Here is a 27,214-nt window from a genome sequence, read left to right as displayed (position 1 = left end):
AAACAATTCTTAGGCTACTCATCAATGGAGCAAATATTTTGTCCAAAGGGAAAAGATAAAACTAAATCATCACAGAGAAACTTGTTCAGCCTCACTTACAATTTAACAAATGAGAGTTAAATGATTTGAGGCATCATTACATACCATAACAAGTGAAAAAAATGAATGTTACACATTACTGAGGCGCTACAAATTATCTCAAATTTTCTTGAAAACAATCTGTTAAGAAGTAATAAGAACTATGGATCCGTTTATTCAGTTTAAATGATGCCATTTGTACAGTGATATTCAAACCAAAAGCTTCTAATAGCGGTAAAAAAGTAAAAATACCCTAAATGCCTAGAAAACAGCAAGATGCCTTCGTATCCGCCAGAATATTTATACAACAGGTTAGTACATAAGCAATTTAAAGTAAATATATAGCCAATATACACTAAATACTTCATACAATATACACAAAAATACTTTAGCAAATGCAAAAACAGAACTCACAATTGTATGTGCATATAATTATATCTAATTACATATATACATTAACAAAACTCCAAAAACAATTTGGCAAGATATAAATAGAACTAAATGTTCATTACGTTCTTTTTTTACGCAAAATTTTTCAAATCCTTAAGAAAACCCAAGATGAATAAAGCAGTCTCATAGTTCCATAAAGAATATCGGGACCGCCACTAACTGTAAGTACCATAGGGCAGGAAATGAGTCTGCTGGTTCCCTGGTGTAGCCTTGCATTTCATAGCTGACATTTCTATGGCATACATGTGTGCTGGATACCATTTTAAGCACTTTACATAGATTACACATTTAATACTCACAATAACTCTACAACATAAATACTATTATTGTCCCCATTTGATAGATGAGGAGCCTGAAGCACAGAGAGGTCACACAGTGAGTAAGAGACAGAACCAGGATTAGAACCCAGATGGTATGAGTTCCAGAGTCCACACTTTTCCCACCCTCTCCCCACGCTATACCATCTCAATAAACGAGGAGGTGAGCAATAAAAGGTGGTTGAATATATGCATATATGGATGAATGTATTGATGGATCAATCAATCGATGGATTGATAAATTATTTGGGTTTACTCTCTCTGGAACCTGAGAAAGAAAACTGACGTATTGAGCACCTTTTGCATTCCGGCACTGTGCTAGTGCTTTCATACATTATCTCGCTAAATCACAGAAACAGCCTTGCAAGGATGCAGCGTTATTGCCCATTTTTTAATATGAGGAAACTGGGTGTTGTTCATTTGATGTTGAATCTTGGAAAAGTAACCCTGGAACTCAAAATGATGCATGGCACAGTGGCAGCTCAATATATATTTACTCAATGGAAGATTTTAAAGTAACTTTTTAATACTTAGAAAAGGAAATAGAAAGAATTAGTAGCCAATAGGTTTTCTTAAAGTCAAATAATACCAAGCCAATCTTATTTTCTTTTTTGATTGGGTTCTAAACAGGTATGTGAGGGAAATACTAGGGACAAAACGCTCCTGGATTTCACCAACGCTAACAAGGTCGTTCAAAATATCTTTGTGGTTGAGATGGAAAATGTAGTGTGCTAATGACATAACTGTGTGAATTTGAAGCCAGTCAAAGAAACACCCAGAGAGTTTCATTTCAGTCTTGGGTAATAAGTTAGTTTCTGTTGTTGAACCTAAATGAGGACTAAGATGAGGTCGTGGTGGTCAGATTTGTGCATAGCAAGAAGCTGGTAGATAGACAGCAAAACCAAGTTGTTTTAAACAGAAGCAATTTTATTTTAAACAAAATTAATAAAAAATGTATTTAAGTCCAAAAATAATAAATGCACAAAGAGAAATAAGACTTAGTAGCAGCTGGGTTTTTTTAAAAAAAGGAGTTTTTGTGGTTATTTACTGTGAATCAACATGTCACCCAGCAGCCAAATATGAGTAAAAACTTACACTTCATCAACAGAACTCTGTTACCCAAAAGAAATTGACTCCTGCACCGCTATACGGCTGCCCAGCTGGATCCCGGCAATAAGTAACGCTTATCAGGTGTTTGCCGTGTGCCAGGCCCCCTGCTAAGGGCTTTACCTCTACTGTTTTCACTCATTTAACTCTCAACAAGTCTACAGGTAAGGATTATTATTATTATCCCCAATTTACAAATGAAAAAATCTGAAGCACAGAAGTCACACAGTTTGCCTATTACCTTACAACTAACAGGGCAGGACGTGTTGAAAGCTGAGCAGTCTAATTCAAGTTTCAGCTTATGTTAACCACAGTTCTATTCAGCCTTTCTTGTCCTCTGACGTCAAAAGTTACAGAAGCTGTAGGTGGCCCATCCCATGTGTCCTTTTTTCTTCATTGAGGTAACACTGGTTTAAAACATTATATAAATTTCAGGTGTGCATCGTTATGTTTCGACTTCTGTGTAGACTATATCATGTTCACCACCAAAATTCTAGTTGCCATCTATCACTGTACACATGCGCCCCTTTATCTCTTTCCTCCTCCCCCTAACCCCCTTCTCTTCTGGTAACCTGGAAATCTGGTAATCTGTTCTCTATAACTATGTGTTTGTTTGCTGTTGTTTTTGTTGTTTTCTATCTTCCACATATGAATGAAATCATATGGCATTTGGCTTTCTCTGGCTGACTTATTTTGCTTAGCATAGTACTCTCAAGGTCCATCCATGTTGTCACGAACAGCAAGATTTCACCTTTTATATGGCTGAGTGGTTTTCCATTGTGTATGTATGTATGTGTGTGTGTGTGTGTGTATCAGATCTCGTTTATCCATTTATCTGTCAATGGGCACTTAGATTGTTTCCAACTGGCTATTGTGAATAATGCTGCAACGAACATAGGGGTGCATATGTGTTTTTGAACTAATGTCTTCATGTTCTTTAGATAAATACCCAGAAGTGGAATAGTTGGACCATATGGTAATTCTATTTTTAATTTTTTTAGGAATCTCCATACTGGTTTCCATGGTAGCTGTACCAATTTACATTCCCATTAGCAGTGTACAAGGGTTCCCTTTTCTCCACATCCTCTCCAACACTTGTTATTTCTTGTCTTTTTATTAATGGCCATTCTAATGGGCATGAGGTGATATCTCATTGTGGTTTTGATTTGCATTTCCCTAATAATTAATGATGTTGAACATCTTTTCATGTGCCTGTTGGCCAGCTGGATATCTTCTTGGAAACATGTCTGTTCAGATCATCTGCCCATTTTTTAATTGGCTTGTTTGATTTTTTGTTGTTAAGTTGTATGAGTTCTTTACATATTTTGGATATTAACCCTTGTATGATTTGCAAATATCTTCTCCCAACTGCTAGGTTGTCTTTTCATTTTGCTGATGGTTTCTTTTGTCATGCAGAAGCTTTTTAGGTTGATATGGTCCCATTTGTTTATTTTTTCTTTTGTTCCCCTTGCCTGAGGAGACATATTCAAAAAGATCCTGCTAAGATTGACGTCAAAGAGTGTACTGCCTATGTTTTCTTCTAGGAGTTTTATGGTTTCAAGTCTTACATTCAAGCCTTTAATCCATTTTAATTAATTTTTGTGTGTGGTGTAAGATAATGGTCTACTTTCATTCTTTTGCATGTGGCTGTCCAGTTTTCTCAACACCATTTATTGAAGACACTTTCCTTTCTCCATTGTATGTTCTTGGCTCCTTTGTCAAAAATTAGCTGTCCATAAATGTGTGGGTTTATTTCTGGGCCCTCAGTTCTGTTCCACTGATCTGTGTGTCTGTTTTTCTGCCAGTGCCATGCTGTTTTGATTACTATAGCTTTGTAGTGTACTTTGAAATCAAGCAGTGTGATGCTTCCAGCTTTGTTCTTCTTTCTCAGGATTGCTTTGGCTATTGGGGGTCTTTCATTGTTTCATATAAATTTTAAGATTCTTTGTTCTATTTCCATGTGCCTTTGACCAACACGAGTTCTACTGCAGATATAGACAGCTCCAGCCTGCTGACAGCTTCCCATCTCAAATGCCTCTGCCTCTTCTTTGTATGTGGGCTTTCTCCAACACCATGGGAATTGGCTGGTCTGCACCTCCAGGGGCAACCCTCAAACACTGGGGGACAGGAGCTGGTGGATAAATGCCCCAGAATCCCCATCCTCTGGTGAGATAATTCTGAAGCTTGTTCCACAGTTTTCAGTGTCCCCAGCATGACTGAGCCCCAGCTGCTCACAATGGCAACCTGCACATCAATGCACCCTTCTCTGCCTCACTTCCCTCCTTGTTTATTTGTGTTTCTTGAGATCATTTCCCTAATAAATTATCAGGGTCTGCTCTTGGGGAAACTCAAACTAAGATACCACCCTATGCTGTTTATGAATCATTCTTAAATCTTCTACTAACTTTAAGTAATTAAGTAATTACTTAATTTAATTACTTTAAGAATTTAAATACTTTATCTTTCTAAGCATACCTTAGATAGCTCTGGCATTAATTTACATTCTTTGATTGTTTTATTTTATAAGCTGAACTAGAGCATGACTTGGGGGAAAATAAAACAGGCTAGATGAATTCCTCCAGGCCACCAACCAAACCCAATAGTAGCTGAGAAAGAAGGGAAGAAAAAATGGCCAAATAATGAGAGAGGAATATGAGACAGGAACTTTGAACCTAATCACTATAACTCAAGTAAAATTTAGATCTCTGCCCATCCCATCACCCACCCATGGACTCTCAGCACCAAATTATAAAACCAGCTCATTCTCAAGAATGTCCTGAGAGGGGTGAGTTCCTTCATTTATGTTTTTTTGGATATGCTTAAAGGGAATTATTGGTAGTTAGAAATATAAATCAAACTGGGCTAGCAAATTGGAAAACCATTTCTTGTCCTTGATTAAATCGTGCAACCATTTGTTACTGAGTTTGTAGATCACAGGCGTACTCTTCTAGTTCCAGGAGTACTTTTAGGAGGTGGTAAAACGTGCTATTGATAAGTCAGTAATGCTAGGGTGCTGTTATCTTATAGAATGAACAATTCAGACTTAGAAACACCTTGGGAATGTGAAGAACAAAGACTACTTATGAAGTTATCCAAAATGTAATCTTACTGTTTAGCTATTTTATTACACTGAAAAATAATACTTTAATAATCAAAGGTCACATTCAACAGCTATTATTGCATACATGAAATGATATATTTAGAAAAAATAAGGTAACCAACTATCATAAAATTATTGACACTTCTCAAGTATACAGCTTTTGCACGTACACGTTGCATTAAGATGTTTCATATGGTTACTGCTAAAATAAGAGTTAAGTTTTATTGAACAATACAGTAAACAACCACAAAAAACATACAGAAATTGTTAGGAGATTCTGCTACTTATGGCAGAATTCATTGGTGGACTGTGTTTCATCAAAACGTTCTCTCTCCCACTGAAAAATTTAAAGTTTTGCAGCATATAAACAAAAGATATGTTCCTTTCCCTCTCACCAAGTTTACACTTTCCCTCCCAGTAGCCATAGCAAGGAAAATATATGGGAAAACTTACAAGGGAAAAAAATTACAACTGAAAACAAGTAAAATGTATATGATATGATCATAAAAATTTAGCTTTTATCCAGAGTTACTTAAAAGTTAGGAAAAACGTTAAAGATACTTTGATTTTGATATTCACACTAAGCAAAATTAAGAACATAAATTAATGATAGATGCTATTTCCTTAAAAAGCATTAAATTCTTACCTTTATTTTGACCTCTATGTTCTGTGCTATTCTTGGCCTTCAATGACCAAAAGCTCATAATAAAATTGTTGGTATGTTTACCAACTAGGTCAGAGCACAGAATTTTTTGTTTTATAGTTATTTTTGGAATTATGTTGTCTGCTCTCTTAAAGATGGCTGTGTATGGCAAAGTTACTTGTTAGTTTTATCAATTTATTGATATGAACACAAAGATGTTCATATTAGAAAATTTGGAAAACAGAGAAAAACATAAGGATGTGAAAACAAATATTACTTATAATTCTGTCCAGAGACAACCACAGTTAATATCTAGCTATACCTCCTCTTTTGGTGCCATTCCTGTTTGCTGTTGTTAATACAGTTTATAATTTTGCCTTTTTAAATTAATATATAATAAGCATTCCTCTTCCTATGAAAAATTATCAGTGACTTTAATTTGGGGTAAACAAACAATACTTGGCATGGAAGATTGGCCCTAAGCTAATATCTGTTGCCAAGCTTCCTCTTTTTTTTTTTCCCCTCCCCAAAGCCCCAGTACATAGTTGTATATCCTAGCTGTAAGTCATTCTAGTTCTTCTATGTGGAATGCCACCACAGCATGGCTTGATGAGTGGCAGTATGTAGATTCACACCCAGGATCCAAACCAGCGAACTCTGGGCTGCCGAACCAGAGCGCGCGAACTTAACCACTCAGCCAGGGGGCCAACCCAACGAACAATATTTCAAAGTCAGTATTTACTTATGTTGTAATTCTGGATGTTTATGTGCTCTGGAGTGTTTGACTATTGTGAACAACTGTGCAGGTGTCTTTATCTTGATTCCTCTAAAGAGATTTACTAGGACATCAAGGATGAATATTTTGAAACAGAATGATTGGGTTACTAACAATGGATACTTCAAGGCTCTATATGCCTGTCAACCAATTGCTTTCACCCCAGCAGAATCTGAACCTCTATGTCTTACTACACATTAGGCAACATTAAATATTATTTATGTTTAATAAATATCTGAATGGTTAAAAAGAGAAAAAACATAATTGAGCCTTTTTTATTTTCATATATTTAATTACTAGTAAGATTAAATACTTTTTCATCTATTAATTTGACATTAGGATTTCAGTTTTTATGAATTATTTCTTCAAGTTAATCTACTGAGATTGTTGTGTTTTTTTTCCTGATCTACTTGACTGTCCTCTTTGTAAAATAACTACCATTATCTGTAGATATTATTGGAAATATTTTCCCAACTTTGTTATTTTTTTCAATTTATGGTGTTTTAACATTAGAGTAGTTCTAATACATGGTAAGAATTGTCATCTCCAATACTCTTTAAAAAATTCATTTAGTCTATTTATTCTTGAACATAAACTTTAGAATTTTTTAAATTCCAAAAATAGCCCTGTTGAAATAGTGCTTGGAATTTTGTTAAACTATTAATAATAAGAAAAATTGACATCTTTACAACATTGTCTTCCTAGCCAAGAACTTTTTATAGTTTTTTTCTTGTAAGTCCCATACATATCTTGTTACCATTGTCCCTAGGTATTTTGTATTCTCTGTTGCTGCTGTCTACCATGCATGGAATCTCTCCTTCATGCCATTATATAGTAAAGTACTGTTTTCTGTATATTCTTTTTGTAATTGGTCACATGCTGAACTCTCTTAGTTGTAATTTTTTCTTAAAAGTAGTATTATTCTAATATTATATGCAGTATCATTTTTTAGTACTTCCTTTTTCTAGTCTAACAAATATAATCATTTTAGTGAACAACCTGTATTGTTAGTGTACATTCAGAGGCCGACTTTATTCTCTCTTTCAACTTCCAAGCCACTCTCTAGATTTGCTATTTCCCAGCACTATATCAGACAGAGCTCCACAGTTATTCATAGGGCCTTCATAGCCAATTATTTCCTAAGTGCGTGGCCAGGTCCTTCTTCTTAGTCTGTCTTAGTCTGGAAGCTCCACTGAAACCTATCTACCATGAGTGACCCTGCTGGTATTTGAAATACCGGTGGCATAGCTTTCAGCATCAGAGCAACAAGCAGCCGTCAAAGTATGACAACTAACAGACAAGAGGTGTGGTTCCCCGACAGGGAAACGAGTCCCAGCCATGGTAGTGAGAGCGCCAAATCTTAACCACTAGACCACCAGGGCCGGAATATTAGATTATAAACTCTGATTTCCCAAACTGCATTCCAAGGCATCCTAGCTTCTCTTAATGTCTTAAAGGAGTTGGGGCTAGTGGCATAGGAAGGAGAAAGAAAGTTTCTCTGGTCACATACGTTTGGAAATCACTGCTTGCTAGGTTTCTCCACAGAGATTCATAACATATATTAGCATATTAAGGTGGTAAGAAATTCTCTTAAAAAACGAAACTATTTGTCTTCAATTTGAATCCAGGCTGGCCTTGTGTCTCGTTTTGACGAATAGTATGTGAAAGAAGAGACACTGTGTAAGTTCTACAGCCAAGATCTCAAGAGTCCTTGGAGCTACTGTCTTTGCCCTTTGAACAAGTGTTCAAAGACCTCCATGTAAGAAGGCCTCTATAGCCTGAAGGATGAAAAAGATCAGGAAGAGAACCAAGTCACTCCATGAGGCCAAGAGCCAGCACCAACCAGATGTGTGAGGGAGGCCATCCTGGACTTTCCATCCCAGATTACCCTCTAGCCAAAAGCAACCACTTAAGTAGGCCCCCAAAAATCCAGCAGAACTACCCAGCCAACCTTCAGAGTCATGAAAAATAATGAATCGTTGCTTCAAAACAGGGGCTCAAAAACCATGGCCATAGACAACATTTTCTCCAACTGTTTTTGTACAACCCTCACTGTAAAAATGGATTTTTCATCTTTAAATGATTGAAAAAAATAAGAAGAGTATCTCATAACACATGAAAACTGTATGAAATTCAAATTTCAGTATCCATAAATAAAGTTCTTTGGGAACACTGTCACGCTCACTCACTTAAGTACTTACTTAGGTACTCACTTAAATACCCACTTAAGTATTGTCTATGGTTTCTACCTCCCTACAACGGTAAGTTAATTACCTGTGATGGAGACCATCTAGTCTGCAAAGCCTAAAATATTTACTATCTAGTCCTTTATAGAAAAAGTTTGCTGACCGCTTTAAAGCAATAAGTTTTAGGATGGTTTATCATACTAGGATAGTTAAAATTTTCTAAATTTTCATCCCATTTTATATTTTTTTGCTTACAGCACTGTGTTTTATGGTTATATCTATGCTGTACATTTAAATTTGTTACTAATTTCTAGAATATTTCATTGTAGTTAGTTTTCCTTTTTTGGAGCTTTCTAAGATTTTCTTTGTAACCTAGCCTACAACTAGTGTTTGTAAACGTCCCAGAGACACCAGAAAAGAATACGTACTCTCTTTAGCAGGATATGCAGTGTAACATATATCTACTGCTTCTACCTCAGTAGATATACTAAATAAGTCCTTTTTTCTTAATCTATTTTAGAAAATGTCATGGTAAACTATTACAAAACAATTATGTTTCTCACAATTTCTCTCTAACTTTCTAACTGTTCTAAATTTCTATATTTTAGAATATATTTCTGTATTTTGATGTGTTTAAAAATAACTTGGACCCATCAATTACTCTTATTTTCCAAATACAGTATACAACAATGGCCACCCAAAAGCGCCAATCCCAGAGCCATGAAGGTCCAGGCCAGCATTCTGATTTTCTTTTTTTGTTTCCCTTCATTAAATTGAACAGAGTACTGAGACTTAAATAAACTCAGACATTCCAATGTCTGGATTTTTCTTTTTCCAAAGTTAGCAAATGAGAAAAGAAAACAATTCACAAAAGAGGAAAGAAAAGTCATCAAGAAAGGAAAATGCAAATTTATAAATTGAAAGATTAAAAGTTGTGAATATATACACAGAGATTCATATGTATATGAATACGGAAATGTGTGTGTGGGGGGTGCAGAATGTTCACTCATTTTCTTTTCCTAACTAGGATTATTATTCTAAACATAAAATTTATAGTTAAAGGATGTAAGCAATTATTCCATGAGTACTGTGGCAAAGGTATTGATAATCAGGAGATTCCAATTTGAACTTCACCAATGACATGAGCAATAGTGGGGAAAACACGTTAAACTAGAACTAAGGTAGGTCCAGTCTGGCATTGGAAGCAGTGAACAGCTTGCCAAAACTACTGTAGATTGTCCAGGTGAAGATGGTCAGGAGCAGCTGGTCACTAGGGAATGTTCCAAGATGCTGGACAGCTGGTGGAAATCAAGACTCAGCCGGGATGTCAGCTGTCAGCACTGGAAGAGAGGTGGAGTCAGCTCTTACTAGAAACATTAGTTGATGTAAGATCAAAGACCCAAGGAAGGGCTACACTGGAAAGCCAAAGCTAAGAGGAGATAAGAAAAGAACCCAAGTGGGGGCAAAACAGTTGCAGAACAGAGCTCAGTCTGAGCCAAAGGCAGGCAGGAAATTATGCAGGGCAGGAATGAGTCTGGAGCCTGAGGAGCAAACCAGAGCGTCGGGAGACCAGAGTGTCGGGAGACCGAGGCAAACTCCAGAATCTCTATCCAATTCAAAAGTCAAGAGCAAAATAAGCTCAGCCAGGAAGGCCTGGAGAGCTGCACCTACACTCTCCCAATAGGAAGGCCTTAGGCGTTGGCTTTGTGCAGCCCCCCCACCAGATTTCAAGGGGTATCTGGCCATAATGCTAAGTTCTAAGTGCTTACACTTAGGAAGGGTTTTAAGTTCACTGACATTCAAAGTCCTATCCAGCTCCCCAAGTGTTTAGAACTCTAACATTCCATAAATCTAAAAATATACATTAAGTTCCAAGGGAGAAACGAGGGTATTAAATGTTTTATCCAGGGAAAAAGAGTTTACTGGACTCCCTCCCACCACCATCAGCCCCCCCCCCCCCACTTACATATAAATATCCCACCGCTATCACCTAATTCTTTCTACTAAAAGGCAGTGTGGAATGGTTTATAGCCCTCTTGGAAAAAAAACCAGTGGGGGAGAAGGAGTGGGATGACATTCCATTCCATCCTGACTCACTTAAAGACATCACTTGATTCTCAGTCACAAAGAATTCTCTTAACAGGCTGGAAAAAGCCCTGGTCACAAGGAGCTTGTTTGGAGTTGCCGTGGTTTTCTTTGCATTCTGTAAGCCAAGAGGATGCATTCCAGGGCTGTGTTTCTTTCATTCTTTTTCCCTCCAGGCTGATTTTATAGTAACAACACATAGCCACTTAAATCTATCTCCAAATAACCAACATTCAGAAAATGTACCACATAAAATATAGACATTTTACAAGGCACCATCTATTAGCTGATAATGGCAGAGCTGCCATGGAATGCATAAGAAAACAAATGTGACCCTCACCAAACATCAGATCCATTTATCCAAATCAGCCCTCTGTAGTGGATGCCAGATAAACCTACAGTGATGAGATTCAAAGCATTAGGGGAGGTTGAGGAGAGGTTACAATAAACTAAATATGTAGGTTGAGGATATATATAAATTACATGAAATGCAACCTCATAAGATACTAAGAGAAGTCAGAAAAAGGCTGGCAGAGGAGATTTTAAAATGTGATCCTATGGGAAAGAAAACATTAGGTCAACATAAAGGTTTCACGGGAGAAAACAATAAGTTTCTCTATGTATATTAAAAACACGTAGACATGGGAGAGTGTATCGCTGCCCGGTTTAGAGACGGGAGGAATGAATCAGAGAAAAGAAGCTTCCGCGCCACCCATCCCCGGCCAAGGCATCAGTAGGGGGCACTTCACCCCTGGGTCTCCTTTCATTCTGCTCTTCACCCACCCTAGGCAGCCAATGCTTTGATGATTTCTCTGCTTTCTCCACGTTAAATCTAGCCTGAGGAAAAGGTCTGGGGAAACTTATTTACCCTAAGGAATAAGAGGTCATGCTTCAATTCTCCCTGCGCTCTTTGAAGCTTAAGAGTGGACAAACTTTTAAGCCAAAAAAACAAATCTCTAATTGCAGAAGCTCTGAAATCGGGAAACTGTGTAAGGAAGGACGATATTCCATGGAACAGAGGCTCCCTCCAGCTCTGCTGAATTATGCCATGTAGGGGACCACAGATAAGATCCTCCCTTGTCTCTAAACAAAACACTTGTTCAATGATGCCTTCCTGCAAATAAGTAAAACTCAACCAGGAAGTTCACCCACTTATTATTCAATTGTAAAATGGTTCAAATAGTGAAAGACAGGACAAGGACAGGAAGAAGTGGCCAGGGAAGGACGGCCCCAGGGAGGAGTGAAATGAAGACTTAAGAAAGGTAGAAAGGGGAAGGGGCAAGAGATAGATAGTGGTTAGAAATTAAATATGACGTAGTTTTATTTTCTACGAAAAATAAAAAGACAGGATATTATAGACATTATTTAACAGAAAAGTAAAGTCAACAGCTTTCAGGAAGGCCAAAGATACCCATTAAAACTTAACCATAAAAATGACACCGGAAAACTCATGGATGCATTTTACTTAAGAGTTCAAAGGTCCTGGCTGGAGCTTTCCATAGAGGCTATTAGCACAGCAAAGCAACTAAGGAACACACAAAAGCGTTTCATTCTTTATGAGACTACAGCCACAAATGCGAGGGATAACTTAAGTGGAGTGTGCAACAGTTCCAAATTCACTGCCCACATTGAGAAACAAGTGTCTCTTGAAAGGGAATAGAATATGAGCTATTAAGGTCCACTTTGGGTTTAAAAAAAACTAAGCACTATTAATAGCCTTTATTAAGAACACGGTACCAAGTTAAATGTAATCCTAAGTCTTGTGAGCTATTTTTAAGTTTTCAAAAAAGTTGAACAGAAATCATTTATTTAGCTGCAACTAGGCCATACAGGCCAATTGGCATGTCATACTTTACTTTTTGTTTTTTTTAAAGATTGGCACCTGAGCTAACAACTCTTGCCAATCTTCTTTACTTTTTTCTTCTGCTTTTTCTCCCCAAATCCCCCCAGTACATAGTGGCCTATTTTAGTTGTGGGTCCTTCTAGTTGTGGCATGTGGGACGCCGCCTCACCATGGCCCAATGAGCAGTGCCATGCCCGCACCCAGGGTCCGGAACTGGCAAAACCAGGGGCCACAGAAGCAGAGTGTGGGAACCCAACCACTTGGACACGGGGCCGGCCCTGTCATGTTTTACTTTTGCTGGAATTAAATCAGTACAGTAATGCTAGTTATGTCATCCTAATCAAGATTTGATTGGTAGTTAAATAGCACTTTATTAAATAAAATTGTGGAAGTTAATTCCAGTTAGCTGATTTCATGCCTGTTCTGTTTTTTAATTCTCACTCTGATGTAGATATTGTTATGTACATTTTATATACGAAAATGTGAGGCTCAGAGCAATCAGGGGATTTGCTCAAGACCACAGAGTGAGCTAGTCAACGGCAGACTCTGGTTTCAAATTCAGGCCTTTTGAAATTCGGTGACCACAATACAGGCCTCCTAGGTTAGCTTAGACAAAGTTCTCATTTCTGGCTCTCCTCTTTGTATTTTGACCTGACATTGGGAATCCTCCCTCTTTCCACTTGGCCAGTTCTGCCAAGTTTGGATAGCTTTGCCCCTTATTGGTGCATACCCTCACCAACAAATGTACCACCCCGATGGGGGATGTCAACAGTGGGGAGACCGTGCATACGTGGAGGCAGAGGGTATATGGGTACTCTCTGTACTTCCCTCTCAATTTTGATGTGAAACTAAAACTGCTCTTAAAAAAATTGTCTTAAAAAAAAGACAGTCTCTGCCTTAAGAAATTTACTGTCTTGTCAAGGAGGAAGAGAGGTAAACGACTGACGACAGTTGAGTGCAATCGATGCTTTGACGCAGCAGCATTGGAGGGGCTGCTTAAAACAGACAGGTGAGACAGAAAAAGCTCCTGAAACTCGTGCTCATTTTAAAGAACTGGTAGTATCAGCCAGTGGGACAAAGATGCTTCATCATTTTAGGGAAAAGCAATGAGCATGTGGCAAGACACGGAAGACTAAAAGACCAGGCCACATTATGAGGAGTTGCAAGTGGTTCTAAGGCGACAGGGTGGGAGATGCAATCACATGTGTTAAGGTAAATAGTTTAAGCTTTATCCTCAAAGCTGTGGAGACTCCCTGAAAGGCCTACACAGAGAAATGGAATGACCAAATTTACCTGATTGTACCAAGACGTCAGTTTTTTTAAATTAACATTATATTTAGGTACCTTTGAAGTTACAATCTCTCCATCAAGAGTCAAAAAGCGTTCCAGGTCTAACTCTCCAATATTCTACACAAGTCTATTAAAAATAACTTGACGCCAAATTTTGGAAATGATCAGATTACAGGAAGCTCTCGAATAACCCTTTGAGTCAATTCAACAAATATTTATTTAGCACTTCTGTTTAGAAGGCCCTGAAGGAGGGCATTTAATTTCACAGTATTTTAATAGAGTAAACTCTGTAAAATAAAATATTCAATTATATATCAGAAACTTAATTTAAGAAAAATCAGATCATTCAAAACTGAAAATAATTTATTTTACTAAAAGAATTGTCAACAGTACTTTAAAAGGTAAATGTATCTAATGCTGCTAGTTCTATTTATGACATCTTAGTGTAACCAACGTTTTAGGAGTGCCTTCACTAAGACTATATTGACATATGGTTGCTTAACATGTGTAGCATTTTCAAAAAGCAATTTAAAAGTTGTCATCAGTTTCTTTCCAAGCTTTTTTTCTTCTATGATTTTTTTTCTCTCTACAAAATTACACTCAGTTCAATACTTGCTCCTTTGAACCATCTTTTTTCTTCACCTGCTTAATTCTATTTGTCCTTCGAGACTCATCCCAGGTGGCACCGTCTCCAGGAAGCCTTCCCTGACTTGCCCAGATTGAGGTATTCGCCCCTTCTCTGGGCTTCGGGCACCCTGTTCATATGTTTACCCTGGCACTTTGCATATACTGTTTAAATCATTGCTTTACTTACTTTCCTAATTAGACCATGAACTCCTCAAGAGCTCAGACCTCATCTTTCACCTCTATCTGCAGGACCAGGGCACACAGGTAGTGGCCAATAATGTTGGTGAAGAGAGGAAAGGGAAGGAATAAAATGAATTGTTTTTCTATTTTCTCCATCATTTCTCTTTCCTTCATCCTCATTTCATGTCTTCCTATTATTTCTCCCCAACTACTAATGCATCATCTTTAGCCTCCTCTTAGTTTCAATACACATCATGATTTTCAATCTCTCTCTTGAGGTCCTAACTGTTGCAAAAATGCTGACCCAGCGTGTAAGTAGCACAGGTTTAGGAGTCCATCACTCCTCAGCATTGCAAAGAAGGGGTTTGTTTGAACAGGCCCTGGATTAGTCTCCATTATATCTCCTCTTCCGTGTTTTAGCTGGGGACTTTTAATATGCTTTAGTTTTGCCTAGTTTTCAATCTTAGCAGCTGGGTAAACAGACTTTCTGCAACACCCTGGATAAAATGGCAAGCTCAAGGGGAAAGTCTTCCACCTTTAGATTAAAAAAAAAAGTTTGCTCACAGCCACGGTGGGGGATAGTAACACCTGAGAGCACTTGAGGGGAACTGTGTGTGTGCTGGCTGCGGAAAACTCAGCTGATGACAAAAACGTGCAGCTGCCTTCCTGAATGAGCCTGACGGCTCTCAGCGAGCAGCATCAAACTGGAGTTAGCAAGAATAACAGAAAAGTGAGGCAAGTGACTGACGTTTCTGTAGGCACTTCCAAAACAGTCTGTGAATTTAACAGGAAAGTTCAACGAGAATCACCCGATTAAAAAATTTAAATGAATGCTTACCATGGGCAGGGAAATTACCTTGGAATATTACTCAGGAAATTAATAAAATTACTCAGGAAAAATACTTTGGGAAGCTTTATGTATATTTAGAAAAAGAGACTATGTAAAAATCCATAAATACTTCTGTCTGTACTTTTGGATATGAAATTGGGTGAAAAGGGTGAGAGTTTTTTTTAACAAAAACTATGACTTCATCATTCCTAGGGTTTATTTTTAAAGTTGTCTGCAGTGCAAATTCACTCTCAGAAATCCCTCTACATTTTTACATATTTTAAAGATTTTCTAAAGTAGAAATATAGGCCGAGGAAAGTATCTATGAACATTAAGGGAAAAGTACTTATGATTTAATATTTAACAGCAGACAACGGGGAAAAAAATGGTATACTCACATGGTAATGAAGCTACTGTTACTAGAAATACGCTTTTACTATAGAAGTGATTGGAAAGCCACAGTAAAAAAATTGTAGCATGTATATCAACATGCTCAAAAAAAGACAAAAAGACAACAAATTATTAACAAGCACAGCCTGTGGCTGCAATACTTTCATAAAGCAAAATTGTTAAAAAGGTTATATGGAAAACTAACTTCTTAGGCATATCAAAACAAACGTTTTCGTGGAAGAGTTATAAAAAAAAACAAAAGTCTTCTCAAAGATCTGCAAGGGTTACTCTAAGGAAAGTCCAGGAGCGCAGGAATTTTTGTCTTTTTTTTAAATGCTGTGTTCCTATTACTCAAAACAGTCACTGGCACATGGTAGGTTTTCAATAAATATTTGCTGAATAAATGAGTGAGAGAATGAATGAATGAGAAGCATGTGCCATTGAAACGCTTGAGTCCCTCCATTCTCTTCAGGTGAGGAAGGAGGTTTCGCTGACTCTAAGTTGCTAGAAAACCGAATTCTACCAGGCAGAGTATTCCCTTCAAGACGTCTCTTCAGGGTGGGAGAAACGGATGAAGGTGCTGAAAAGGTAACAAACCTCCAGTTATAAGACGAAATGAATCATGGAGATGTAACGCACAGCATGGTGACTGCAGTTAACAATACTGCATTGTATATTGGAAAGTTGCTAAGAAAACAGATCTTAAAAGTTCTTCTCACAAACAGTTTCGCAACTATGTGATGTGATGGATGTTAACAAAACTTACTGTAATCATTTAACAATATGATAAATCATTATATTGTACACCTTAAACTAACACAATGTTATATGTCAATTACATCTCATTAAAACTAGGGGGGGGAACTTCTCTTCAGGTTAGATAGAGAATAGAAGTTGCTGATAAGCAAATTCAATTTATGACCAAAAGAACTCCTTTTTTTCACAAGTTTAAGAAACTATTTTATCATACAGTCTATCATAACTTTTACAATGTGATTTGCTGCTCCGCCCTCCCCCCACCCCTCTGGACCCATCTCCCCGACTTTTCCTCTTGCTCACTGAGCTCCAGGCACTCTGTCCTCTTGGCCACTCTTTGAACTCCCAATCATGTACCCACTGCCTAGAAGGCTTCTCCTAGATATCTGCTGGCCTCCCTCTCATCTCCTTCAGGACTCTGCTCAAATGTCACTTTATCAGAGAGGCCCTCCCTGACAGCCTGAATGAAATAGTCAGCCTCACACCCAACTTTTGGCACTCCTCATTTCCCTTCCCTGCATTGTTTTTCACCAAATTACTTCGCCTATTCCATTCACTTCTCTATCTCCAGTGCTCAATAAATGTTTATTGAGTGAATAAACAAACAGTTTATTTCAGACACAGTAATATTTCATGTGCCATTTCAGGGAGGCACTATGATATATGGGAAAGGTACAACGTTTTGAATCCCATTTCCAACTATTCACTATGTGTCTGACCTGGAGACTAACCTCCCTACACGTGAGAATTTTCATCTGTAAAGTGGGAAGAATAATAACACTTATCTGGTAAGTATTTGGCATCGATAAATGATGGTTTCTCTCCTTCCTTTCTCCCTGCTTCTCTTTTAGTTGGGAGCTAATGTGGCTATGATAATAGGAAACAAATTGATTTATGACTTCTGAGATCGCCATAAAATGAAAGGAACAAGGTATTGAGCAGCCCTTTAATAATATCATTCAGAACAACAACTAAGGTTGGTTCTGTTTGCATTTGATAACTGATAGGCTGGATCCAAGGCACCAAAAGGATACCTTTTTTCCTGAATTTGCTGTCATCTGACTGGGAACCCAAATGGAGACATTCAAGGATGGTTTCAGGAAGCTGTCAACTGCCCCTGAAGCATGACTGTGTTTCAGAATAATGGTGAGTCTGGGAAGCATTACAGAGAGAGAGCAAACCGAACTAAATAGGAAAGTGCCTGGAGCAGGGCTTTACATTGAGAAAAGGGGGGAAGGAAAGGTCATGGCAGATTGTGGAAGACCATGATGTCAGACAAAAAGACCAGACCCAATCCTATACTTGCCAGACAGACAGTAAACATTTTGAATATTGGAAAAACATAGAATCACATAATGAAAATAAGACATTTTAAAATGTTCATAGAGATTTCTGAGAGCCGAGCGCTAAACAGTACTGATGAATCCAGTGACATTTGTTCAGCAAAACAAACGACAGGGTTATAAATGGGACTGAATCATACCCTAAGCTTCCCTGGTCATCACTGTTTGATCCACCATGGAGGAACAGAGACTTGAACTGTAAGAGACTGAAAAACTGCCTACCACAAGAGAGCACCAAAAAATGTCAACACACTAGCACAAGAGAGCTTGAAACCTGGCCTCCAAGCAACCAAGGGCTCTCTCTGTGGACTGGATCTGACAGCAGGACCTATGAGGATGTGACCTCCCCTATCAAATTGCCTCTCTTAAGACTACCCCCTAGTCTATTCCTTCTAGTTTGATTCCTTATTCCTTATTAAGTCTGAATAGAGACATAAGAACTTTATGGGTTCCAAAATGCTGAAATTCCCACTTCCGTGTATATAAGAATAGAAAGAAGAAGGTGACAGATTAATTCACCCCAAAGAGAAAAAATAGCAATTAATCTGTTACAGATGCTGCTAAAAGTCTTTCCACAGCAGAATTCTGTAACAGAATTTATCAAGAAATACAACTTTTAGGACACAGGAAACCAATAACTTAACTTGGTGGTTCTTGAAGTTATAAAACTGTTGGCAACTTAATAACAAGATAACACTTGTATCTCCCCAGGTTTTGTATTTTTCTTGGGTCCCCTCTTCTCACAGCATGGATATGATTTATTTAGACTATCAAAGAGCTTTTGATAAGGTTCTCACAAGTGCCTATTATTGAAACTTGGTAACCATGGTGTGAAAGGAAAAAGTCATATCAATGAATTAAATGAATTAAAAACTGCTGGAGAGGCAAAGAGGCAAAAAGCAGAAATAAATGGCCAATTCTCATGTGGAGAAAGGTTAATGACTGAGGGCTCTCGGGCTTTGCAGTAGAATCAGAGTTATATTTAACTAACGACCAGGAAAGGAGAGCCCAATTCCCATCCTCCTATTTTCTACATATCAGTTAAACACACAGAGCCCCCATTGACTGAAGAGCATTTGGCACATGGAAGAGAGACAGGCAGCATAGAGAAGTGCTTAAAATCCAGGAAAGAGCAAAGAGGTAATGAACGTTGACTCACGTAGAGATCCCCAAATACAAAGGGGATGGAAATAAAAACAACATTAGCAGAATTTTACTTTCTAAGAACTTTGATATATACTACATAGGGCCTTTGCAAAAGACAAGATATGGTATTTGAGCAAAAGTGCTTAATTTATTTGCATAATGAGAGCAAATGTTCCATACTGAAGAACAACTCACGTGGGCATTTAGATCTGCAAAAACCACAAAGCCTATTTCTATAGGCTTGAGAACTTTAGAGGTAAACAAAAGTGGAACCTGATAGGAAAGAGTAAGAATTACGATCTTTGGGGCTGGCCCTGTGGCCCAGAGGTTAAGTTCACATGCTCTACTTCAGCAGCCCGGGTTTTGCCAGTTTGGATCCTGGGTGCAGACCTATACACCGCTCATCAAGCATGCCAAGGCAACATGACACACAGAAGAACTAGAAGGACTTACAACTAGGATATACAACTATGTGCTGGGGCTTTGGGGAGAAAAAAAAGGAAAAGAGGAAGATTGGCAACAGATATCAGCTCAGGGCCAATCTTCCTCACCAAAAAAAAAAAAAGCATACCTTAAAAAAAGAATTATGATCTTTTTCTGAGGCAAACTTGAAAAACTAGCACAGGTTTTAACAAAAGCATAATTTGACATGAATGGAATAATTTGGAAATCAAATACTCTTAATTGATTAACATTAATCCTTTATGACCCATAACTGAATCTGGCATTTTCAAAACATCATCAGGACAAACTTCATAGGAGTGGCTCAGAAAAGCCACCAACCTCTTGACTTAACCTCCCTTTGCCTCAGTTTGCTCATATGTTTAATGGGAATGATAGAACTTACCTCATAGGATGATTGTAAGGGTTAAATGAGATCATGTAAATAGAGCATTTAATACAGGAGAGGTAAAAAGTAATGTTAAATCATTATTGTTGTGAGTAGTATTTATGATAGACTAAACCCAAACACTTACATGCCACAGAGAAGCAACTTCATTGAAGTCACTCTGACTTTTTATTTACACCATTGTTATGACAGTACATAATAAGACATATAAAATGGTTTCAGACAAAGAAAAAACATAGCTTTAAAATATATAAAGACATACAAATCAATAGCAAAAAAATAAACAATCTGATGAAAAAATGATCAGAGAAACTGAATGGACAGTTTTCCAAAGAAGACATACAAATGGCCAACAAGTACGTGAAAAGGTACCAACATCACTATTCACAAGGGAAATGCAAATCAAAACCACAATGAGACATCACCCCACGCTTATTAGAATGGCTATCATCAAGAAGACAAGAGATAACAAGTGCTGGCAAGGATGTGGAGAAAAGGAGCCCTTGTGCACTGTTGGTGGGAATGTAAATTGGTCCAACCACTACGGACAACAATATGTAAGTTCCTCAAAAAATTAAAAATAGATCTACCATAAAATCCAGCAATTCCACTTGTGGATAAATACCCAAAGGAAATGAAAACAGGATTTCAACAAGATATATTATACGCACTCCCGTGTTTGTCACAGCATTATTCACAATAGCCAAGACATGGAAACAACCCAAATGCCCATCAACGAATGAATGGATAAAAAAGATGTGGTACATACACACAATGGAATATTATTTAGCCCCAAGAAAGGAGGACATCCTACCATTTGCAACAAGATGGATGGACCTTAAGCATTATGCTAAGCAGGATAAGTCAGAGAAAGACAAGTTCTGTATGATATCACTTGTAAGTGGAATCTAAAAAAGTTAAACCTGTAAAAAACAGAGAGTAAAATGGTGGTTACCAGGGTTCGGAGGAGGTGGGATAGCAGTGATAGTGATAGTTACAGGGTACAAACCTGTAATGAGTAGTAAATAAGCCATAGGGATCTAATGTGCAGTATAATGGATATACACAATAATATTGTACTGTAATTATGTAATGTGATAAATATCACTACATTGGCAATCATATTACAATATATAAATGTATCAAAGTAACACTTTGTACACCTTAAACTTATACACTGTTACATGTCAAATTTACTCAACAACAAAAAATGCTAATAAAGATATCTTTCCACTAGTCAATTTTGTGAAATGGAAGAGAATTACATATTAATCCTTAAATGTACAAATAGTAGATCCAAGCTTACCGGGCAGATAGTATTTTAATAAGCTCTTTTCTATTCTGTACCCGAAGGTGGTTAGTTTTATACTTGGAGTCATCAATCAGTTCAGGCAAATTCAAGATCTAAAAGGGAAAAAGAATTTTGAAGTATAATTCACATGTTTTTCACATACCCGCCTGTGGGTGCCAGATCAGGGCCCACCACTCCCTCCCCAAGACCATTCCTTGCTGGTCTTTATACTTCAAAACAAAGGGATATAGAGGAAAGGATCATGCAATTAGGATGGGTCATGCTGGTGACTGGGTTTGTTATTTCTAAGAAGTTTTTACTGCATTTAAGCATGTGCCTACATGTGTAAGCACAGAAAAGAGTTATCAGACCCCCATAGTAAGTCTTGTCCTCCTACATAAGAGTATAGGGAAAGAGTTCTCAGATTCTCACAATAAGTCTTACCGAGAGGGCAAAGGGAGAGGACTATAAAATCGGCTAAAACTGACCTAATTCTGAGAACCAATATCAGAAGTGCATGTCTGCACTTATATGAAGGCCATAATCAACAGATATCTTGTGGGTATATTCACTTATTTGTTCCACATGTAAATAAAATAATATTGTCCGTCCCAGTAGTCTTATTCAGGATGTTGTACAAAGTGTTAAAACAAAGGGAAAGCATGTACATTTGCCCCAAATGCTCACCATTATAACCATGTCAAATTAAAAGATATTCTTCCTATAGAAGTGTCACTATTTTTCTTTAGTATCTCTCCCTAAAGGAATAACAAATAGAAATGCTTTTATATACTTCCTCTTTTGCTCCTCCTCAATAAAGGGAAAATCTATCCTGCAAGTCCCTTTGGACATCGTGCAATTTTAACAAGACCATAATGAAAGTACCAAGTGGATTTGGAATGGAAAAGAAGTTTTAAAAAGAATGTGTGGAGGCAGTGTTTGGCAGTTGTGTTGGAAAGTCAGAAGGAGCATTTATGGGCTGGGGGCAGGCCATGTGGCCTACAGAAAGCTTCACTACCTCTACTAATGTATTTGCTTTAAATATAAACATTTAATGGTTTCATTTGTTTCCCACAGTTTAAACAAAATCAACCCATTAATCATCTTAGAAAGAAGAGAGAAGTGAAGAAGGTCCCCAGAGTAAAGAGAGCATCTCAGTGGTGTGATTTCTCTCTCACATGTTTCACTTATTCATTTCCTTTTGGAATAAGAAAGATAGCATTACTCTCCCAGATTTCAAAAAGTGACACCACATACAGTGCCATTTCTAAAAACCTCCCTGTCACCACACCTGATCCCAAAATTGGCCTCAAGGCTTGTCTAGGAATCAAAACCCCCCTCCCTCCCTAAGAGTGAATAAGTCATTTCAAGAAAAAGCAAGTGCCTTCACTAAATCCCAGATTAAATGTACAAATCTGGCCTCACCCCGAATATACTGCAAGCTACGTAAAAAATCCTCAGTGACTGCACTCAGTGGTGACTGGAACGCCCTCCTGTGTCCTTCTCTGAATCTGACGTCTTGGATCTCTTTTTCTCTTTGAGAGTTGGTGTAAAACAGTGGGTCAAAGTAATTATCCTTCTGTTTTCAGCCAGGCCGACATTCACAGTGTCTGTAGAGAGACTGCTTCAAATGTCAGGATTATAACCACTCTTTAGGTGCTTGAAAAAGAGTGTTGCCCAGGACAAAGGGAAACGATGTCAGTGAATGTGCTTCACATATTAAGCACTAAATAAATGTGAAGTATTCCAACTAGGTACTATTTCCCCCAAAAGAAATAATAAGCCATGTGTTTGTTCAACAAAGAGGATAGGAAAGAGGGAGGAAAGAATATCTACCTAACCTTCATTTCTGAAGGATATTTCTACCGGATATCAAACTCTAGGTTGACAGTTCTTTCCTGTCAGCCCTTTAAACAGGTTATGCCACTTTGCTCTGGGCTCTGCAGATTCCGACAAGAAATTTGCAGACAACTGAGTCAGTGTGCCCCCATCACTTTTTCTCTGGGTGCTTTCAAAATTTTTTCTTGGTCTTTAGTTTTCAGCAGTAAAGTTTTGATGTGTCTGACCATGGGTTTATTTGGGATTATCCTACATGGAGTTTACTGAAATTTTTAAATCTGTAGGTTATCTTTCACCAAATTTGGGAAGTTTTCAGCCATTATTTCTTCAAGTATTTTTTATCAGGTACTCTTTCTCCTCTCCTTCTGAGATTACAATTACATAAATTTTAGACTTTTTGTTACTGACACATAGGTCCCTGAAGATCTGTTCTTAATTCTTTTATTTTGGGGAAGGGGACTTTTTTTCTCTCTCTCTTGTTCAGACTGAATAATTTCCATTGATCTATCTTCAAGCTCCTTGACTCTTTCCTGTGGCATCTCTTTTGTGCTATTGAGCTCATCCAGTGAGGTATTTTTGTATTTGGTTGTTGTAGTTTTCTGTTCTAAAATTTCCACTTGGTTCTTCTTCATCTCTTCTATTTCTTTGACATTTCTACTTTTCCATTTATTTCAACAGTGTCTGTGATGCTTGTTTGAGCATTTTTATAATAGCTGTTTTAAGGTCTTTGTGAGTTAATTCCAACATCTGTGCCATCTCTGCTTTGGCATTCATTGATTGTCTTTCCTCATGCAAGTTCTAGTTCTTCATAAGATGAGTAATTTTGGATTATATCCTAGACATTTTGAATATTATGTTATGAACCTCTGGGTCTTGTTTAAATCCTACAGAAAATTGTTGTTATTGTGTTTAGCAAGCAATTGACCTGGTTAGGTCCAGGCTGGAAGTCCCAACCCATGTTAGGTGTGCTTTGGTTCTGGTGTTGGTTCAGTTTCCAAAGCTTTTGTGGTACTTTTCAAACCTGTCCCACACATGCCACATTTAATGGTCATGCTGCAACTTGGACAGTTGTCTATTTGTTCATTCAGTTCTTAGCATCTTTGGTGTGTTGATTAGGATCAGATCAGTGGATGTGCAGCTCAGGGATGAGCACAGGAGTTCACAAACAACTTCAAGGATCACTTTTCAAGCTCTTCCCTCTCTGCAATGTCTTTCTAGTTCCCTGGGGCTCTGCTTTAGTTACTCCACTCCCAAGCTCAGTTTCAGGGCAGAGGCCAAGCAGTTGGAGGACAGAGAAAAAAGCAACAAGGATTCACCCCTCTCTTTTGGGATCACGGCTCAGAGAGAAAGAGCAAAGTTCCCCTTTTTTAGAATCTTGGCCCCTGCTCATCTGCTGCTATCATTACAGATTTTGGGGGCATTAGGGCATGAGCAAATGGAGAGGAGGAAAAAACAGAGGATTTCCACACTATCTCTGACATTAGAGCCACTTTCATGCTCCTCGTGCCAGAAATGAGGGAATCTCCTGGAGCTCAGCTCTGTTTCCTGGTGCTCACTTACAGGTTTCAGGCTCCATTGTGTTCATATAGAGGAATAATTGGAGGGGATAACTGGCAAACTTACTGCCAGTTTAGAGGTACTTCAAATTCTGGTGTTCTTCCTCAATTCTCCTGCTACGACTTACTTTTCAGAGTCCTCTTATAGATGCTCTGTGCATCCTGCCCAGGTTTTGTCATTGTGTTCAGTGGAAGAGACAGGAAGTGTGCTTACTCCATCCCACCCAGAAACAGAATCTCCACACCTAATTTCTATAAAGGCCATTTATTAAGGTCATACATGAGGCGGGACTGTACTGAGTATTTTTCTTATCTAATCTAACTCTTACAAAGCCCCAAAAGTTATATATTAGTGGAGTTATGTATTATAATCTTCATTTTATCATGAGGACACAGATGCATGGCAAAGATTAAGTACCTTGTCAGAGGTCACCTGACTAGTTTCAAGACTCACAATATGCCTTAGAATTATGCTATAATGTCCTCAGACCACCTGCTCCAAAATCAACTACAACGCTTATTACAATTGAAGTTTCCCATGCCCCACTTTAGATACACTAAGTCAAAATTTTGGGGAATGGGGCTCAAGGAGATTTCCCATGCATGCTAAAGTTGAGAACCAATGCATATTGCCTCCAATAAAAGAAACTTTCAGTCAAATGACTTTTAAAAGTATGTCAATGTACTTCAAATAGGAATACCCATTAGTGTGGGCATCAATCAGCTCAAAATAGCTTACATATGCTCATGTTCCCTACTCTTCTGTATCACGTTAAGGGACATAAAATAGGATTTGTTTTAAGCCAAAGGTTCCCTTTATATGCAGGAAGATTTTCTGAACCCCAAGCCTTGAACCCAAAGCTCTTGACTCACTCTAATCCCCGACAATAAGCATTGTCCCTAATAGGAGCCCTCCCCAAGAAGCATTAATCCAACAATATAACAAAGTCTATTTCGGAAAGAGATTAGGCCTAAGTAAATTCTACTCATTCGTCACAGGCAATACTGCCACATTTCTCCTCAGGAGGCAGAGTTGCCCTCTCTGTCATGATGGACCTTACTTGGCAAAAGAACAATTTCGATGCCCTCACTGTCAAAAACTAGGGACCTCATCCTCTATAAGACTAGTTTCAGTGACAAGCTCCTCTGTAATAGACAAATCTATTTTCTACTTGGAAGAAACTCACTGCTGTATGTATGAGACGGGGGAGAAACTTGCACCTAAATAAGGAAACATTATTTTTCTTAGGTGAGAAGATTTCTAGGACAAGTCTATATGTAAGGATATAATTATGAAGGCTGAAAAGTCAATCAGATTGCAATGTTTGCTCAAGATGCCTAGTAAATGATGTAAATAACATTAAAATCCTATACACATAAAACTTTTCTTCTGAGGATTTCAAAGGGCTTTATAGACATTATCTTAATGGCTCATAACAAGGATTATCATTCCTAATTCACAGATGGAAAACACAAGGTCAACTACGTCATTCTCCAAGGCCCTCTGAGTCTCCTTTTTAAAATGTGTCAGAACACACCATAACAATAAGTCATATTTTAGCACTAAAACTTACAGCAAATATTCTGCTTTGAAATAAGTTTTTTTCAAAAATGTTCTTATGGATATTTATGAGGAAGTTCAAAAGTTTCAAATTGATCAGCAGTAATGAATCAAAAATAAAAAGAATTCAGTACAGTTATTTTCAACAATGAAGAATATGTCAACCAGTAATTTCTCCCCGCCCCCACGCCCAACTTCTTTTTGGAGACAGAAAACTCCAAAACATATGGCCCAGAAAGAAAATCTGTACTCATTTATGGCAATGAACTGGCTTTTACATCTCTGTAGCTCAAGTAGGCAAATGACTTCACAGGCAAGGGCTTCCGTATGTTTCATATTTTTAACGTTGACCGTTCATAATAAAGATTCTTTGATCCCAGATCAAATGTTTGAATCAATTTCTCTACACTTACTCAGAGTCGCCATTCTAAAAGCTCCCCTCCGTCCCACCTCAGATGTTCCAGCCCTTCCTGCAATCAGAACCATCTCCATTTGTCACCTTCTCTGTGGGACTTCCCACTCCTTTGCTGTGGTTTTTAGCTCTGCTCGTTAACCTCTCATTCAAAAGAGGCACAGTAATAAATAATTTTTGTACATAATAAGTTAACTGCAATAAATAAGGTTCCTCTCAGGAATTCACAGGCATCTTTAATAAAACTGAAAGCTCGGGGTACTATGGTTAGTACAAAAAAAATGAACGCCTCCCAATTAGAAAAAAATCCCCAGCAGGTGAGGCCTTTTCCTTACATGCAAGAAAAATAAAAATAAAAACTTAAATATATTTTTTAAAAACTAGATTATATTCCTGAGATTAGAAATGGAAAAAGTTAACTGAAACTTAAAGCCTCAAATAAAAACAAAAGGTCAAAAGTCTACATAAATAGTAAAAACATCAATTAAAAAAATATCAAAGCCATGCTAAAAATTTAGAATATCTTTAACATAAATTATTTTTAAATTATTCCAAGGCCT

The 27,214-nt window shown here is 37.8% G+C and overlaps 1 protein-coding gene across 24 annotated transcripts in view; it reads right to left on the bottom strand.

Annotated features, from left to right (window-relative positions):
• Nucleotides 1-27,214, bottom strand: part of SUGCT (succinyl-CoA:glutarate-CoA transferase) — a 749,025-nt gene that overhangs the window by 443,606 nt on the left and 278,205 nt on the right. For 23 of the 24 annotated variants that reach the window (XR_011437726.1, XR_011437728.1, XR_011437730.1 and 20 more), the window contains one exon: nt 21,302-21,399. Coding sequence is in view for 19 of the 24 variants with exons in the window: in XM_070264346.1 (XP_070120447.1) it covers nt 21,302-21,399 (98 nt within the window). In the remaining 5 variants the exon portion in view is untranslated. Of the gene's footprint in view, nt 1-20,809; nt 20,919-21,301; nt 21,400-27,214 lie in introns of all 24 variants that reach the window. The other variant, XR_011437729.1, reaches the window with a different exon arrangement.

This window comes from Equus caballus, chromosome 4 (genome assembly GCF_041296265.1).
Source record: "Equus caballus isolate H_3958 breed thoroughbred chromosome 4, TB-T2T, whole genome shotgun sequence".
In the NCBI taxonomy this organism is placed as follows: domain Eukaryota; kingdom Metazoa; phylum Chordata; class Mammalia; order Perissodactyla; family Equidae; genus Equus; species Equus caballus.
Note: the sequence above shows the minus strand (reverse complement) of the source record. Positions and strands in the feature narration are given on the sequence as shown.